Below are 17,832 nucleotides of genomic sequence, written 5' to 3'. Positions count from 1 at the left end.
GGAAAAGAAGCATTTTGGCAGTATTTCAATAATGAGGGATAAGTTTTCTTTAAAATTGTGCACTTTTATTTTGTTTTTCATTATGTTTTCATATCTTTTGGCAAAAAAAATCCCAAAATTTATTGTGCCATGATCGAATTCTTGGCATATTTTATGTGTATTTTGAAGTATACTGCACATGTGTATACTGGTACACACACTAATATAGTTTGTAAGGGGTTCAAATGAGAATATAACACCTAAAAGTTTATTTTTAGCCCTTTTTGTTTGAATTTTTATATCTTAACAGGAAGTTTGGTACGCTTGGATAGTTTATCACACAATGCTACTTTCTACCTAAAATATACAGTCAGTGGTTAGCAAGCCGGCTGGCTGAATGTGTGCCTATATATATGTACTTTCCATTTGACACCTTTCACCTGTAAGAAAACAAATGTTGTGATGTCATTTTAACAAACTGGTTAATATCTTCCGACAATAACTCAGTCTCGAGTTTCATTTTAGACACTGCTGGAGAATCTGTCTGTGAGGTCAGCAGTTTGATGTTGAAGAAGTATTTATAAAGGTATGTTTTGCTGTTTTTCATTTAGAAGAATCTATTTAATAGCTGTTTGTTTGTTTGTTTTACTGTACCGTTTGCTCCTTTTTTTACTCCGTGGATGGATTTGTCCGAAGTCTTCGACATGTACTTTTTCTTTTTGTCTCTCCGCTTCGGGTTTATTCCTTCCTTGTGTGTCTGTTTTCTCCCACCAGCTCTGAAGTCAGACAAAATTCAAGTGGCTAAAAACTGTAAAATTTTAAAATGTAACAATCATAGCAGATTAGATTTTTAAATACAACAAAAAAAAAAGAACTCATTGCATCCTGAAACTAGCCTGACGCTTGGTAAAGCAGAAAGTGTGTTCTGCACCAAGGGACCAACACATGTACAGTCTTGTAGTTCGCTCTCTCTTTCACCTGCTGCTGTGATAGGCTGCTGTATGAATATTTAACAAGAGTTTATACCACCCATAATCAGAAACATAGCTGTATTTATGACATGTAAGGACTTCATGGTGTTTTGTAATGGTTACTATGGAGCAGATTATCTGTTGTTTGTTCAATGCTTTGTTTCCTTGTTTAGTCTGAATCGCTCTGTGATGACTGAACTCAAACTGTTCTAGTGAGCGAGGTTAGCTGGATGTAAAGAGCGCGCGTGTTTGTGTGTGTGTGTGTGTGTGCGTGTGTGGGTTTGTGTGTGTGTGTGTGTGTGTGCGTGTGGGTGAAATTGCCGAAAATACTTAACGTGCATTTCTGATCTCCTCACTGTGACCTGCTATATCAATGAGAGTGTGATGACATGAGTGTGTGTGGATGAGGATGTGGCTATATGTGTGTGTGTGATTGATAAACAAAAAGTGATGAAGTGAAGGTAAACAATTCTTAACCTTAAACACTTTAAAGCTCCCACTCTCATGTTTTAAATAAATAAATAAATCAGTAGTAAAGTTGTTATAAAGCTCAAGTTAGCTCAATCTGTTATTCCAGCCTGAACAGAGGATAAAACCGCTTATAAAACTACAGAGGTCTGTTGGTCAAAGCGGCTAACTGCTGCAGTTTTACCTCCACTGCATCCCTGCACAGACAGACAGGACTGAGAGAGAGTGTGTGTGAGTGTGTGAGTGTGTGAGTGTGTGCGTATGCATGTATGTGCATGCATGTGTGTGTCACTGTCCCATGCCGGCCAGGCGGCCGCGTGTGCCACCATGCTCTGTGACTGCACAGCTGTATCAATAAATCTGGACTCAAAGGGCTCAGATCATGTCTGCCTGTCTTCATTTCTGCAGCACCACAATGACATTAATGACAATGTTAAAAATCATTTATTTATGTCGCACGTTTAAAAAAACAAAAGGGATGTAAATCACAAGTTTCATCACAACACTAGATTATACATTATTCCAGTACAATTCTGATCAATTCACTTCCTATGATCAATTATACAAGTTTCTTTAAACCAAGTAATCTGATTGGACAAGAGGCATTCCATGAGTGCAAATATGGAGTACAACAGCACTGATATTCTTAGCCACACATATCACTCCAGCTAACCTATAACTGTTTACTACTATTTGCCGCTTGCACACCTGGCGTGTTCATGCATTATATGAAGCCGTGCTGTTGTGCTGTATATCAGCACGGTTGTGTGATAATCTTCAGCACCAGGCTGTTTTGAGCCAATTAAAGCTGTGCTGATATTCAGTAGAACAGTACGGCCTGAAGTGTGGTATTTCTTAATAATAATACAACCAATTACATTTAAGTCAACTCACAAATAAATAACCATCCATATTGTGGGATTGTTACAACTCTTGGTACAATTTGCTTTACTGTAATAGCAAAGAATAAAAGTAGATAAAATCTGAGGCATAAAGTAAATAACATTACAGCAATGAGACAGCATTTAGAAGAGATTTGAAAGACAATACTGACACGTCCATTCAGTGAGCTCCACAGCTGAGGGAGCACCATTAAAGCCTTTGAAAACAAGCGTTCAAATCTTTGAGTCTAAAACTCCCAGGTATCCATAGAAGGGCAGCCATGTCTTGTTTAGATGTAATCACCTCTCTCAGAAAGCGTGGCAGCAGCTTTTTGTATAACAGTCAGTCTTTGAATATTTCGCCTGCTGATACCTGAATAAAGTAGCTGCAATAGTGGAGACTGCAGGACATAAAAGCGATGATGACCTTCTCTAGATGTGTAGATGAAAGGATTGAAAGACGAGACCTCGGTTATAGGCATCTCTTTTTACCCAGGTACTAAGAGCAGACGGGGTCATTATGGGCTGGAAATGTTTTGGACATCCAGTTTTTCATTCAGTGAAGACATAATACAGGAAACATTGGTGGTACCAGTGTTCAGAAGGACACAGTGCTTCAGAACTCATTACCCAATCTCCCCACACACCTGGTCAGTACCTGTATATTAAAAAATACCTGCAGTGTATGTCACAGCTTCTTCTCTTGCTACTTCAGTCATGTAGGGATACGTACTGTTCTGGTACAGTGTTAACACAAAAATACTACATTTGGAACAATGATGCTTTATGTTCTGAGCAGTAAGCTTTACAGAAAATATAAAGATTATTAGATTGTAACAATAAATCATTTAATTAAGTTTAGTTTTACAGTTCAGTCAAATGTTCAGAAACGTAGCAAAGGCACATGAATAGGAATGAAGAGTGTTGTTCACAGTGTTGACTGTGGCTCAGTGTAGAGTGGGTCATCTCTCAATCGGAAGGTTGGGGGTTTGATCCCTGACTGCTACAGTCTACATGTCGAAATGTCCTTGGGCAAAACTCAGAGACAGAGACAAATTAATTGGAGACATTATACTCATTAAAATAATAATAATAACAGTAGGGACATAACATGTAGCATTGCTGATCAAATACAGAAAGAAGGAGAGTATGAAAGAATGAAAGAATGAGAAAAAAAGAGTCATAAAAAGTAAATTATTAAATAAATAGATACTTAAACAAACATATACAAAGACACACATATACATACTATACACACGTGCACACACATGAATTGTTTGACCATTTTTAATATCAGTTTAAAAAGTATGAAATAATTGGGGACCACTTAACCCACAAATGTCATGTTTTTAATGTCAGCCTCGCAGTTTCCGTGTTAAGTTTAGTTTATTAGTTTATTTGACAGGTAGCCTACCATGCACAACACAACTGCTGGGCCAGAGTTAGCTAATATAGCTCATTTACATCTGTGGTCCCTGGGCAGGAAGACCTCAAAAACACACAATAGAAACTATTAAAAACAATACAAATGAACACATTTCACAAACAGTGTGTAGCATAGCAACAACATTACACCTACATTGTTTCTCCCCGTGTTGGAGGACGGTTCCATCCAAACTCAGTGATCACGTGACTGGTTTTCCGTTAGCCCCATACTGAAGCTTGCTAACTCTTTGCCTCCACTGTGTTACCGTAATACACAAGAACATTTTCTTTACTTACAATGAAAGTTCAGATTAAGTTTGGTTTAAGTTAAAACCAAAAAAGTCTATTTAAAGCACAAGAGTAGCTACATGTATTAAAAGCCAGCGCCTGCTCTGTAACATGTCTCTCTGTGTAGAATCCACTAGATGTCTCTGTTCGCCTTCGCATCACCCTGAAGCTGCTCTCACTCTCCTCCTCGGAGGCCCCGCAGCACCAAACATGATCAACAGTCCTGATGAATACAGCGTCACTCTCCCGGTACCCTCCGCGTATAGCTCTTTATCCACCATACATGCAGCTCCACAAACATCACACACACACACAGCGCATATTTATCACAGCAGCATGCATATTCATGCGCAGGTTGATGGAGCTGGTGGAGGGATGTGTACGAGTTCTCAGCACTGAGCCGAGTGCCGGAGCAGAAGGCGAATGTTAATTCAATTATACGGCAGCTGTTCCTTGGTGCCCGTGGCCACTGTGTTTGCACTAGAACAGAAATCTTGTATTAGGTCCCTCGCCATAAAAGACCATTGCCAGGCACGAGAGCGGGGACTGCCTGTAACCAAAAGCCATCGACAGCATTGTAAAGAGATTTTAATGGTTATTTTTGGCAGCGTTGAGGGATTCAGTAAAGCTGCAAAGTAAGATTTGTGTCCTTTTTGTTGTTGTTCTGGCTCAGTGTGATTTACAGAGCTGTTGTTTTTGTTCATTATTCTGTTAAAAAGTCAATCTGCCAGGAAGTTAAACATGCAAATGAGTTTCTTTCTGGTTTTTACTCCAGTCAGGGGTGGTTGGGAAGACATGAGTGGTTGTTGCATCATTCTGGAGTGCAAAAGCTAATTTACGGACACATAAACATTTTTTTCCTCTGTGTTCGCATGTTTATTCGTGTGTCTTCATGCTCGTGACTTTGTGCACTAAAATTACATAATTAGCATGAAATAGTACGCCCTTTTCTCCCATACATGCACATGCAGTTTGTTCATGCATTTCTGCCTGTGTTGGTATTTGTGCTCCACCCAGCCTCCTGTCCAAACTCGGGCTGAGCTCCAGAGCTACTTGGTGGAGGAAGAGTAGGAGGAGGAGGGAGGGAGACAAGGAGGAGGGTGTGAAGGCGCCCGCCAGCTCCCTGAGCCTCACTCTGTGTGCGATTTAATCACACGGCCACTGGCGGGGACGGCTGCTCTGATGTTAGCTGGACCTGCTAACAAGTTTGCTTTGCCGTCATCAAAAGGAAAACAGCCACACCTGTGGGAAGGATGCGCTCAACCGCACATTTCACATGTATAATATATGCGCGCATGCTAATGTGTCCTTCTCCCATCATGAACACACACGGAGCAGAAGACAAAGCAGAAAAGACTTATTAATCTGTTGGATTAGGATGAGAAAGAGAGAAAGAATTAGAGAGAAAGAACCAAAAAAAAGAGGGAAAAGGAGAGAAAAAAGGGAGGATAAAAGAAAGAAAGAAGTATGTTTAGATTGACGGTCTTTGAGAAAGTGAAACCTCAGACTATAAATAAAATCTGTCTTAATCACACGAGGCGTCAGCACTGGCCTTGTGGGAATCTGTCCTCTGACCTGACCAGACCCGACAGCATGTTCTCTCCACTTAACTACACACGGCCTTATCAACGAGCGTGTAAAGTAGACGTAGCATATCAAGCTGTTTAATAAAAATGAAACCGGGTCTCTCCACTGGAAGCAGCACAGAGCTGTGTTTAGAGTGACTGATGGAGAGCCCAGAATCAAAGGGCCCTGTGGCTCGAGCAGCGAGTGAGTCTGGGAATTGGCCCAACTCTTAAAGAGCCAAGCTTCCCTCATCTTGACTCGGGGCCGACCCCCAAATAGGAAGAAGCCTTTTCTGCTGGCAGCCGGGTGCTTCCTCTCTGGAAGCCTGTCAGGTGAGGAGTCCGGGCTGCCAACTGTAAAAGCCCTCAGGTGGGCCGGAGGGGCCGGGCAGACCCCTATCATGGCTGCAGCAGTGTGGCACACAGAGAGCTGATTCCTCCAGACAAAGATCTGCTGGGGAAGAGGCTACAGTCGACTCCACGGCAAAAAACTAAAATATTCAGGCTGCAAAATTGTCCGGAGCTCATTGAGAAAAATGGAAGGTCTGAATCGACGCGCTGATCGCAGGTTCAAGCGCTCCCGTGCCGTCTCTCACAATAATGTAAGAAGTAATTACGAGTGGCTGTTTGCCAAATATTTGACTCTCTGTCAAACCACAAATCATTGTTTTTTTACATTCAAATGTCTTGAGAAATGAAGGCCAAGGAGTTAATAAGGTCTTATTCAGACTTCAAAAACAAACTACACCCAGATCATTCAGGAAAAAAAGGGAAAGGGAATACCCGCCCTTTCTTGATTTTGATTGTGAGGGAGAAGCGACATTGACAAGCCCTGTGGTGTTCCTAAAGTCAGCTGAGAGCGCTGTGAGTGCAGCGACGACAAACAGCTGAGGACGCTGAGCGCTGAAAACACTGAGCTGCTTTGGTTTTGTAGAGAAAACAGGTTCTGCCAGTCAAACAATGTCTAGGACGTGAACACAGGACCAGAACATCTTAGTGAGCTCGCTTTAGAGATGCTGATGCGCAGATTTATTACCTGTGGATGAATCCAGGTTAGATGTTTACCTCTGTTTGCAGTCTTAAAGATATCATTTAAATAAATGTCTGTTAAGTCTCTATCTATCGCCGAATGAGGTAACACAATGATGATTGAGCCAATGGCCCACTGATGAAAGCCTTTGCATGTCTGTGGCAACTTTTGCGGAAAAAATCACAAGCTGCGCCCAGTTAGTGATGCGTTTTCCATCACCCAGCAGTGGTTGGTCTGCCAGATAGGGTAGGTGGAGCTAAGCGGCTGCTTTTCCGGTCCCTGCAAGTTTTGTGAGTAAACAGTAATCTACTATGGCTGAACAAACAAAGAAAAGATCGATGACTACAGATACAACTTCCAAAATAAGTGAAAATCCAAAGAAAAATAAACAAATTTGACGCTCAGATGAAGGCAAACAGTCTAAAAAGCAAAGCGACCAAAAATCAAGAGTTACATTGGTAACACAGGGAGCCCAACGCATACGTCACACACTGTCTAGCTATCCGGGGAGTGTGCTTCTGCAATTACGATTTATCGCCATAGGTGTCGCCAAAGATTAAGATCATATTAACCAACAGATATGAAATAGATATTTGCCGTCTCTTCTTACTCTCAGCAAAAAAAACCAATAAGAATACATCCTTGAAAATACTGCCAAGCTAATCATAGCTCTTCTCTGCCTTTTAGGTGTCGTGTCAGGCCTATATTATCGTCACATTTGTCCCAACATAGCAAACCCTTCTAGTGAGCTGCTGACTCTGGCAGCACGTGACACCATTATGGTAAAAAAAAAAACTGGACCAACCAAATTTCTCCTTCAGTTGCACTGAGCGTTAAAAACCCTTCTTATGCCGCACTTCGGCTGTGTTAGGAGCGAGAGACGGTTTCAGACCCAGCATGCCGACAGGGAGTCGCGGACAGCTGATGAGGAAAGAGGAAGAAAGACATCATATCAACACCGAGAGTGTCGATTAGGTGAGAAAACGACATTGCAGCCCTGTCAATCACCTCGGCTTCATGCATGGAGAGAAAAAAAGAAGAGCAGCCATGAGAGATGTGTAAAAGTTGGCAAGTCAGTACAACTATTGCTGCTTGTTTTATAGCTGATTTGTAGAGAATAAAGAATGTGTGTTTACGTGTTGTATAGTGACATATAAAGGCAGACAGCGCCTCCTCTTTTTTACAGTGCAGTAACTACAGTTTATGATGCGTTTCATACACAGAGCAAAAGATGTGATTCTTCTTTAAATATTATATCTGACACATTTTTATTTATCTTATCACTTTGTGGGTTTGAAAGTGTCACATTCTTCCACAACAGATTGCCGCAGCCACTTTGAACGCGTGCGAACAGATTGTGCTTTGAAAAAGAAAACGGGCGCCTGCAGCAACATTTCACGTCTGCGTCCCTTCTCTGTCTGAAAACGGGACTAACATCTTTACATTATACATCTTCAAAAACATATCCATTATTCATATCCACATATTTTAATACTATTAGCACTTCCATGCCACCCACCTAAATACCTGTGTGTTTCTTATCAAAGCAGCGCTGACAGTCGGAGTGACTTTGTTTGGGTTTAAAGGAATGAGTTGGGATTAAGAGAGAAATGCAGCAGAGGACCATCACGCTAAATTAAAGTGTATCTGAGAGGCTGTACACTGTAAAATCATGGAGCCTGAAACACAAGAGGAACATTGGGAGTGTTTGTGTTGTTTTGTTATAGACAACAGGCACACATGGAAACACACGCATGTACACACACAGGGCTCCCACCTGTGTGGGTGGGGGGTGTGGCCACTCAGCATCTGAGTGGGGCAGCATATGGACTTTCTAATTGGGTAGAACAGCACAGCTGGAGGACACCAGTCCAGGACCTGGCCTCTGGTAATCAGTCCCACAATCCTCGGCTCTCCTCTGCACATCCAGCGTGCTGCGTGCGCGCCTGAGAAGGGGGGGGGGGGCGTTGGATGCGTTTGGCGGCTGTAACCGAGATGAAACAGTGTTTTACAACATGTTCAGAAACCAGGTCGAAGTGAAGCGGGACAATCTTCACTTCTATCTCACATCCCTCTTTATGAGATTGAAAGAATTCATTTAGATCGCTTTGGACAAAATCGTCTGGGAAATTTATGTGACACTTACTTCCTTACTGATTTTGTAAACAGTGACCCCATTAAGTTCTCGATTTAATGATCATTACAAAACTCAAAAATGTCCGATTGCTTGTTCTAAAATAATACAAGTCAATAAAATTAAATAAAGTAATATTTCCCCTATATAAACATCCTTTTGTACATTGAGCACTCGCATTGTGTTCTACAAATGTAACATAATGTATAGGACTGTTTATATAGGAAGTAAAAATACTTTGTTTTGAACCTTCAGCTACCAATTTTAACTGGATTGTTTGTGTTCTTTTATGCAGTGTATGATTTTGTGTCTTAGTCTGTAACTGCCACTCTGTCGTCTGGAAGGTAAATGTCTGATCGAATGATAATAACACAAAATATGAGCCTATTAGAGGAATATGATTCAAAGGAAAGTAATGCAGCCTCACTTATATGTTTTACTACTTTATACATTTGTCTCGTGTATATACAACCCTATATTTAACATACATTAACAACATCTACCTGGTATCTCAGCACATATGGGCAAAATGATCACAGACAACATCCTTTATTTGTTTTCTGCTATGTTGAGATAATGACTGTGTGTTGGTTTAATGCAGGAAGAAGTCAGCAGTGACTTCCTTTAAGTTACATTTAACCACAACCACAATTTCCCCCTCATCTCAACCAAAGTGTTAAACAAAAAAAACAGTCAGCAACCAGTTTGCACTTTTCTCCCACCATGCAGCTACAGAAACCTCTCTGTCTGTGTTTCCTGATAAATATATGGTGCTGAAAAAAGGAACTTTGAACCGAGGAACTTTACATCAGTAAAATTTACTAGCAAATGTTGGTGGCTGGACCTAGTTTTTGAGTAATATCTGAAAAAGCTAGGCAACAATTTCCACACAGAAATTCTTTGTAATTTTCTAAGTAGTTTACTTTCCATGGTAAGTAAACTATTCAGAGAATCAAACTTTTAAGGTTAAAAGCTTGGAAAATACTGAGCATTTTTTTATGAAATTAGTAAGTAAATGCAGCGGCAGTCTGAGTAAAATGTACTCATGAAAACCGGTGCTTGTAAACTTCACAATAAATTCTTGATTAAACTAAATGCTTATTCATATGTAGACTTTACTGAGAATATCCTCTGTTAAATTTACTAGGAATTTCTGTGTGGAAATTGTTACCTCAGTTTTTCTAAGTAAATCGCACTCCCACTTTTTATCAGTGCATAGTTGAGACAGGGTGATAAAATAAAGTTAGAAATGGTTTTAGCCAACTTTCCTGGATAACCTGAATTTGCAAAATGTCTTGTTGATACACTTACATTATCTTTTTGTTGTTGTTTGATTCATGCATAATTATTTGTACTTTTATGTTAACTAGGCAAGGGAAAATGTTAGTTTGAGATTTATATTTGAAACTATTGAAAATCTGAAGCACATATTCACCCGAGAAAACTTAAAGTGACGCCTGAATGTGACATCAGTGTGACTCAGTGTGTTCTGATGTCCACTGTCCTCCCTGTCCATCCGGAGTCATGTACAGCACAACTTATCCTGCACTAAAAAAAAGGCTTTTCCAGTTGCTTAATAAAAGCTCAATAATTAGTGTTGGAGCCAAAATGTGGGTTTTATTTTGTGTTTATTTTGTCTTGTTTTGTAGATTATGGATCTGACAGCGCACATTGGGTGGAGCCTGGGTTTGTGTGCTATAAAGCCGAGGCTCCAGGTAACTGCAGCCAGGTGTGCAAATGAGGCAAACACTTTTTGACCGTGTCAGGGTGTCGAGGTGTTTAAGTTGAGTTTATACCTTTATGGACTTTGTGATATGTATGACATAAATGGATGCAGCATCTGAAATGGAAGGCCGCATGTGGACACTGAGTTTGTTGCTTATTCCACAATTCAGCCCTCACAGTGCCTGCAGGTAAAATTAGTGTGGTATATTAATGTCAGTTTTAAGGAGAATAAGCTCATTATATTGGGGTTTTTTAGGTTGTTGTAACACAGTTTCCTTCCGCTGTCTTAGCCCGATCTCTGCTAAAATAAGATTCAAACTCTGACCTGGAAATAAAAGGAAGGAAACAAAGTGAAGATTAAACTTGAGGTGATTCAAAGAGCAGAATGTGAGTGTTTTATTTTGAAAATAGAGACAATAAATGCAGCAAAAGGTTTATGTTGTAAGCAAATTATTGAGTATGGATTTATTTGACCAGCAGCAGCCGATGTGTTCATGTGTATTAGGCATCAACAAGTAGTAAAAATAACCTGAATTACCTGCACATGTTGAAGAACTTCCTGACTTATTTAGTGTTAAGCTTCGTGTAAAGCAGCGGGGAGAGAGAGTCGAGAAGCTGAAAATTAAGCGCAAAAGACTCATTAGAGATTCAGTGTCAGGATTTTAAAAAATTAATGTTTTGGAGTTAATCTGGAGAGTTTTTTCCTCCCAAACTAAAGAAATGAAGAAGTAACTCTCCAGGCCTGCACCGACTGACATCTTGGACAAAGACTCTCCACCTCTCCACCCTCATCCTCCACACTCAAACTCCCTTTAACTGCTGACATCAATTGAGAATGGCTCGCAGCTCAGCGTGCGATCAGTGGCGCCTTCATTTGCAGCTCCACACCACGCGCCGTGCCTATAAAAGCTGATAATGTGATAATTAAAAGAGCTGACAGGCACGAAGTGTCAGTGAGACACCCTGATTTACCAACCTCTGCTGTTTGCTATACCTCTCAAATTACAATGCTTCCACCCTTGAAGTATGACACATAAAATATCAATTGGAATAATTAAGCAGGTTAGAGCTGCTGAGAGGGAAACGGGAGTCTCAGCGGAGGAGAGAGTTTTAATGAAAATAGTCCCCCCAAAAAAAGATCCGGTTCAGACCTGAAACGAGGATTTCTAGCAGACAAAAGATCACTGCCATGTCTCTGTCTCACTCTCTTTCTTCCTCTCTCAACCACACCATGATTTATTACCTGAAAAGACAAGAGAACTAATTAGTGGAGTAATTAATTAATATAAATTTGCATATTTGCATTTGCAATTAGTGCAGTCAACTGATTAGTCTGAGATGGGGAGTTTGACTCATCAGATGCTGGTGTGAGCGTGTGTGTGTGTGTGTGTGTGTGTGTGTGTGCTGGACCAGAACGATCAGCCGACCAGCTGAGGCATTTTGGGGGGACGGCAGAGATGAAGGGACTGTTTTATTTATTCTTTATTATTGTTATTTTTCATGTGTCTCTGCGTGTGTGTATTTCTGCGTGTGTCTGTCCACACACACTTACCTGTTAAAGCATGTTTGTTGCCCTGTCTCACACACACACATCAGGTGAAGTGCACACACAGGTATCTCACCTTTGTGCGGGTCTTTGGTGTCATCACTCTGCAGCTGATCGATGTCGCCTAACGTCCAATACAGAGATTGATAAGTCGCTTTAATTGATTCTCCTTGCAACAAGGTCATTCACAGGCATGCGTTTGTGTGTGTGTGTGTGTGTGTGTTCCACATAACTGAGGAGTGCATATACCCATATCGAGTGCCAGCTGTGCCCCTGTGTGGAGTTGGCAGCGTGCCATCGGGCCTTTTCCTCGGGGTGTACTTAATGTGTACGGTCCTGAGGTACCAACACTGTGCACGCGCCCCCCCAACACGCTCACGCCGTCCTGCGTGTGAGGAGCCTGCTGGAATTTCTTTACCTGCTTTGTACAAAGCTGGAACGACTGACGGCTAAATCGATCACCTGATCAATAGCAAATCAATTGAAAACGACTATGACAATTTTTGGGGCAGAACTCGGGGTTGTACTGTTGCGTCTCCACTGTGCTGATTTTAACAGTTTTTAACTGAACATGGTTCAGGTTCGGATGTTGGTTGGACACAAACACAACCCTAAGGATGTCAGCAAGAACTCTGGGAGAGTGTGACAGGCCTTTCTCACTATTTTCTGACATTTTAAATACCGAATATTTAATCAATTATAGTAGAAAGTGCTGTGCAGGTTAATTGAAATAATAAAATAATTGCTTCTTGGGGCTTTAATTTGACATAATACACACGTCCTTTGTGTTTTGTGGAAATTGGCTTTACTTCCTCATTGTCTCATGTCCCACAAACACAACGGTTGTACTTTATGTGTAATAATTATTATAAGACCTGCAAAATGTTGCATTCTTTCCTAATTTTGTCCTCACTTCTGATTAAAACCCAACAAGTCCTCCTGATTTAACGACGGAACGCGTTCTTGGTAACTTCTTCCAGGATGACACACAGAAGTGTTGCCTTTATGGACACATCAGCTGTGTCTAACTTACAATCTGTCAACAAAAACTTTCAAAATCAATATGTTTGTTGGCAAAACATTTTTTTTTAAATCTTTCTACTAATAAAAGAGCACTGTATGCTGTGACATTACTTGTGTTTGAGATCAGAGAGGTTCAACTTCCTGTTTGACCTCTTATAAACAAACTGTCAGCTATCACAGACCACTCAGTCCACTCTTTGGCTGACATGTTATCAGTTCAATATCATGTTTGTGAACAATTCTCATCAAATCTGTTAGTCGGTGAAAGTATCGCGATGATAAGACAGCGCGAGTTGTACTTATGGGGCTACGGGGCCTAAAATGCACCTCCTGTGTAATTTCAATCCTCAAAGTCCCAGCATGCTTTATGATTTCTTTATTTGCGTCTACCTTTCAGAAATGCATTTAGAATTACTTTAATATAATTAAATGATCTTTGAATTTAGGTGAAAGTAATTATAGATGTTTGGCGGTGTGTGTTTACCTGAGCATGTCTTTATGACTTTAACTTTTACGTGCAAATACTTGGATAAGTTCAGAGCTCTAAAATCTGTCTGTCTGTCTCACCTGTTGAGGACGCCTGCAGACTCACACATCCATCCTCTTTTTTTTTCCCAGACAAAAAGACATGAATTTATCTTTGTTACACGAGGAAACAGGCAGATATTAGTTGTTATCCCTCTCCGCTCTGTGTTTGTGACGGTAAACGCGGGCCTCCCGGTGCCCATTACCGGAGCTGCCAGATGATCGGTACGGAATGGAGGTCCCACGGGACGCTGAACACGTGGTCTCGACTGCCACAAGACGTCAGCGGCAGATGGCATGGGTACCCGCTGTTGGCATGAGTGTCATTCCTCAAAGAGAGAGGGAAGGGGAAGAGAGAGGGAGGGACAGAGAGAGAGAGAAGAGGGAGCGCGCAGCACAGCAGAGAAAAGAGGGAGCGCAGGTTTCTGCTTTTTCCTCTAATTTGTGCTTCGCAGGAGAAGAAGCTGCAGCGCAGATTCAGAGGAGATATTTGGGAACATGCACGGTGCACGCTGACCAGAGGTGAGTACTGTGTGTTTAATGCATTTGTTGACTTTTTCTTGCTTATGTTTATTGCTTTAAAGGTAGGGGTATGTGGTGCGCTTTGGCTAAAAAAAATGCGCAATCACAATTAAGAATGTCTTTGAAATGATTGAAAGCTGTGGCATTGGCCTTGCTGTCAATTTGTTCCTCCTTCTCTTGGGAGGATCCTACCACAAGGTAGGTTAACTGACAACCTTCAGGAGACGTCAGTGTTGTGCTCTGTTCCCATACTTTATTTCTCTCGCTTTGCTTCCACGCAGGAAATATGTTGACACTGCCATTCGAGGAATCTCATATGATGTGTGAGCCGCGGTTCGGTGCCCATTTTCCCCGTGAAAGCTTACCTGAGAGCCTGGAGCAGGAGCGCCAGCACAGCCTGGAGAGGTCCAACTCAGACATGAGGGAGGCCGAGGACGAGCTCACCGACAGAGAGGAGGACGAGAGGGAGGAGGACCAGGATGAGAACGGGCTTCCTAAAAAGAGAGGACCCCGGAAAAAGAAGGCCGGCAAGGAGCAGATGGACCGCTCCAAAGTCCGGCGCCACGAAGCCAACGCCCGGGAGCGCAGCCGGATGCACGGCCTGAACGCCGCGCTGGAGAGCCTGCGCAAAGTTGTGCCATGCTACTCCAAAACTCAAAAACTGTCCAAGATTGAGACCCTGAGACTGGCTAAGAACTACATCTGGGCCCTGTCAGAGACTCTGAGCGCGGGGAAGAGACCGGATCTCCTCGCCTTCGTGCAGACTTTGTGCAAAGGATTATCTCAGCCCACGACCAACCTGGTGGCCGGGTGCTTGCAGCTCAACGCCAGAAACTTCCTCACAGACCACAACGGGGAGGTCATGTTCTCTGGCAGGTCGCCCTACGATGCCATGTACCCGTACCCGGCCTCAGACATGAACACGCCCCCCGGACACAGCGCGACCAGCTTGGACAGCAGCGCCAAGCCGTTCAGACACTACAGCTACAGCGGCGCGTACGAGCCCTACTACGAGAACCCGTCCCCGGAGAGCGCGAGCCCGCATTTCGACGGCCAGCTGAGCCCCCCGATGAACTTTAACGGGATTTTCTCTCTCAAACACGACGATCCGCCAGACTACGGCAAAGGCAGCCACTATGGAGTGCGCTACTGCAGTGCGCCAGGACGCACGGCTCTGGCGCACAACTCCATGTACCGAGTGTCCCCAGAGGCCCGTTTCCCCTACGACCTGCACGTCCGCAGCCAGTCCTTCCAAGCACAAGGGGAAGTTAATGGCTCTTTCCACAATTAATCAATCAGCTGGACTAAGTTCAAGTTTTGGAAGCGATGCAATTTCCCCGCGCAGATGTGGAACGGAATGGACTCCAGACATGCTGATGCACTGCAAAAAAATGCCATTATAACGAGTCATTTTGTGTGAAATGTTCACGAGTGTTTTCCTTTGAAACATGGTCAAAGTCTGCAGATTAGATCTGATGTTTTCACATCCCATCCAGTTCCCAAACGACAGAATAAGAACGTTTTTACATTGAGAAAAAAATATTTAGCTCAATCTAAAGGCAGATCTTCTGATTCGTTTAAAGAAATTTAAGATTTAATAACTCACTGCCACATTTTTGTTCCAAGAAAACCAGAACATGTAAAATAGTTCGTTTAAAGATGCAGGTTTGGAGCAGAATGGTGCACTGTATCTGGTTGTGAGGGCTGCTCTGCAGGTACCGGGTGCTGTGGGTTAATTAAAGTGGATATAGTTGACAATTTATTCGATGTTTAAGGTTTATATAAAAAGGTTCACAGCTGTCAGTGACACGACTTTCACGGCGAAATGAAGACAGCGAAACGAAACAACAGCGAGAGAAAAATCTGGAGTCGTTTCACTTCATCAGGGAAGTTTTGCAGAGACATTATTGGAGTTCACAGATTCAGTCTGTTAGCAATAAAGGTCAACTGAGCTATGCAAGGCAGCCAAATGCAATCTTTGCTTCTATAACAATGATACATGTATATTTCTCATAATCGAATTAAAAGATGACAATTACGCAAATTTAATCACTTAAAAACAGTCTGGAGACGTGCACGTGTTCAGGAGAGGTGGTGGTGGTGATGTCATCTGATTTGGTCCTTTAAAAACAGGAAGTAGTGGGGATAAACGGATTTGTATTTGGAGTAAATAGTGTGGTAACGAGGTGAATGTAAATTATTATTGTATTTATTTATTTATTTAAGCTTATTTATTGAAAGTCCGTCAATTTGAATGTGGAAAATATATTATAAAAAAAAAGATTGTAAAATTTAACAGTGTTACCTTTTATGTGAATTTCCATTTGAAACTTTGTTGTAAAGATTTCACTGCAGCGAGTACCTGAAGGAAAATCAGATGTGTGACGTGAGCTAAACATGCCTTAAAAAAAGAGATGCTGACCATCAATATGCAACGAAATGACGCTTTCGGACGGTTTGACGTGAACTTTTTACACTTCCTGGTTCCTGCTGTGACGCACTTCACGTGTTTCTGCACAATGTCGGTGACTGTATTCTCATAAATGATGTTGCTTTTGTAACTTTACACGAATGGCGAATGATTATTGGATGATATTTATAATTTTCATTCCACACACACACTATCTCTCTTGTGTACTCTTTACACACACGCACACATACACACGCACTCTCGTGAGAACTCGTTATGGATCGAAATCCTCGTGAAGTAATGTGTTAATGTTTTGTGATGTGTTTGTCGCAATAAAATGAAGAGGCTGTGAGAGGCTTTATGTTGTCGAGCAGCTTCTCAGCTTTCTGTGGGAATGATCGACAGCAGGCACGCGATTATAAACAATAAATTGTTAGGAAAATAAATCTAAATAAAAACGCCCCGGGCCCAATTTTGTTTATTTATTTTGGAGGAATTAAATCCTTTAATAATCTCACGTGATCTCTGAGCATTTACGTAAATTAATTTTTCGCAGTTTTAAAGCAACGTGGGTAAAGTCTCAAACCGTAAAAAAAAAAAAAATCAATCCATATTTTTTTTTAGCAACATTTGAACCCCAGCCAATATAAACAAAAACTATGTTAAATTATAAAGCTGTGAAACTTTTTTTCATTCTAACACTTGATCTGAAAGAGGCTTGTCGATATCATTTGATTTAATTTAGGTCATCACATTGCTGATTAGTGTCGCGAGGTGTTGGATGTCAGCCAGAGAGCTCACACATCTGATCCCAGTGTTCCCAGTTAGGTGAGAAGATCTGCTTCTCCCTGAGGATCTGCACTGATCCCATTCTGTCGAAATGAATAAAAAAAAAAAAGGTTTCAGTGTGTAAAAAAAAGACCGTTTGGCTTTGACCTTAAACATGCTGATTTAAACGCACATGAACGCACCCTTTATGTGACGCTGTATATGAAGCAGGTGATTCTGAAATTACGTGGAGAAAATAATTTGTATTTGTGTCGGTTTCGAAATGAATGTGTGTATACATTAAATGTTACAAATATCGACCCATCACTTTAAAAACCGAGAGAAAGTTCAATTCTTCATCTTCAGGCCAAGCGGACTCACTGGACAAGTTTAAAAAACAGGAGAGCGCGCGAGCTCAGCGCGAGAGCACAGCATGGAGCACTGTGGCCCAGAGCCGTCTGACAGTCAGATAACGCAGACAACGCAGGAGCCAAATGTTTTGTAAATATGAGGTAAAACATAAACCTCAGTGGCGACTGACAGTTGATTATCGGTGCAGCCTTTTGAATAAA

General features: G+C 41.7%; 1 protein-coding gene across 1 annotated transcript; it reads left to right on the top strand.

Annotated features, from left to right (window-relative positions):
* The first annotated feature begins 13,943 nt into the window (after positions 1-13,943).
* Positions 13,944-17,529, top strand: neurod6b (neuronal differentiation 6b). The gene is made up of 2 exons (XM_069684961.1): positions 13,944-14,082; positions 14,364-17,529. The coding sequence occupies exon 2, from the start codon at positions 14,369-14,371 to the stop codon at positions 15,371-15,373; it is 1,005 nt and encodes a 334-aa protein (XP_069541062.1). The 5' UTR covers positions 13,944-14,082; positions 14,364-14,368; the 3' UTR covers positions 15,374-17,529.
* Positions 17,530-17,832: the final 303 nt, after the last annotated feature.

The sequence above is a fragment of the Semicossyphus pulcher genome, unplaced genomic scaffold, assembly GCF_022749685.1.
Source record: "Semicossyphus pulcher isolate SPU_LCO1_2020_fin unplaced genomic scaffold, fSemPul1.0.p SCAF_7, whole genome shotgun sequence".
Lineage (NCBI taxonomy): Eukaryota > Metazoa > Chordata > Actinopteri > Labriformes > Labridae > Semicossyphus > Semicossyphus pulcher.
This window is presented reverse-complemented; position numbering and strand designations above follow the sequence as displayed.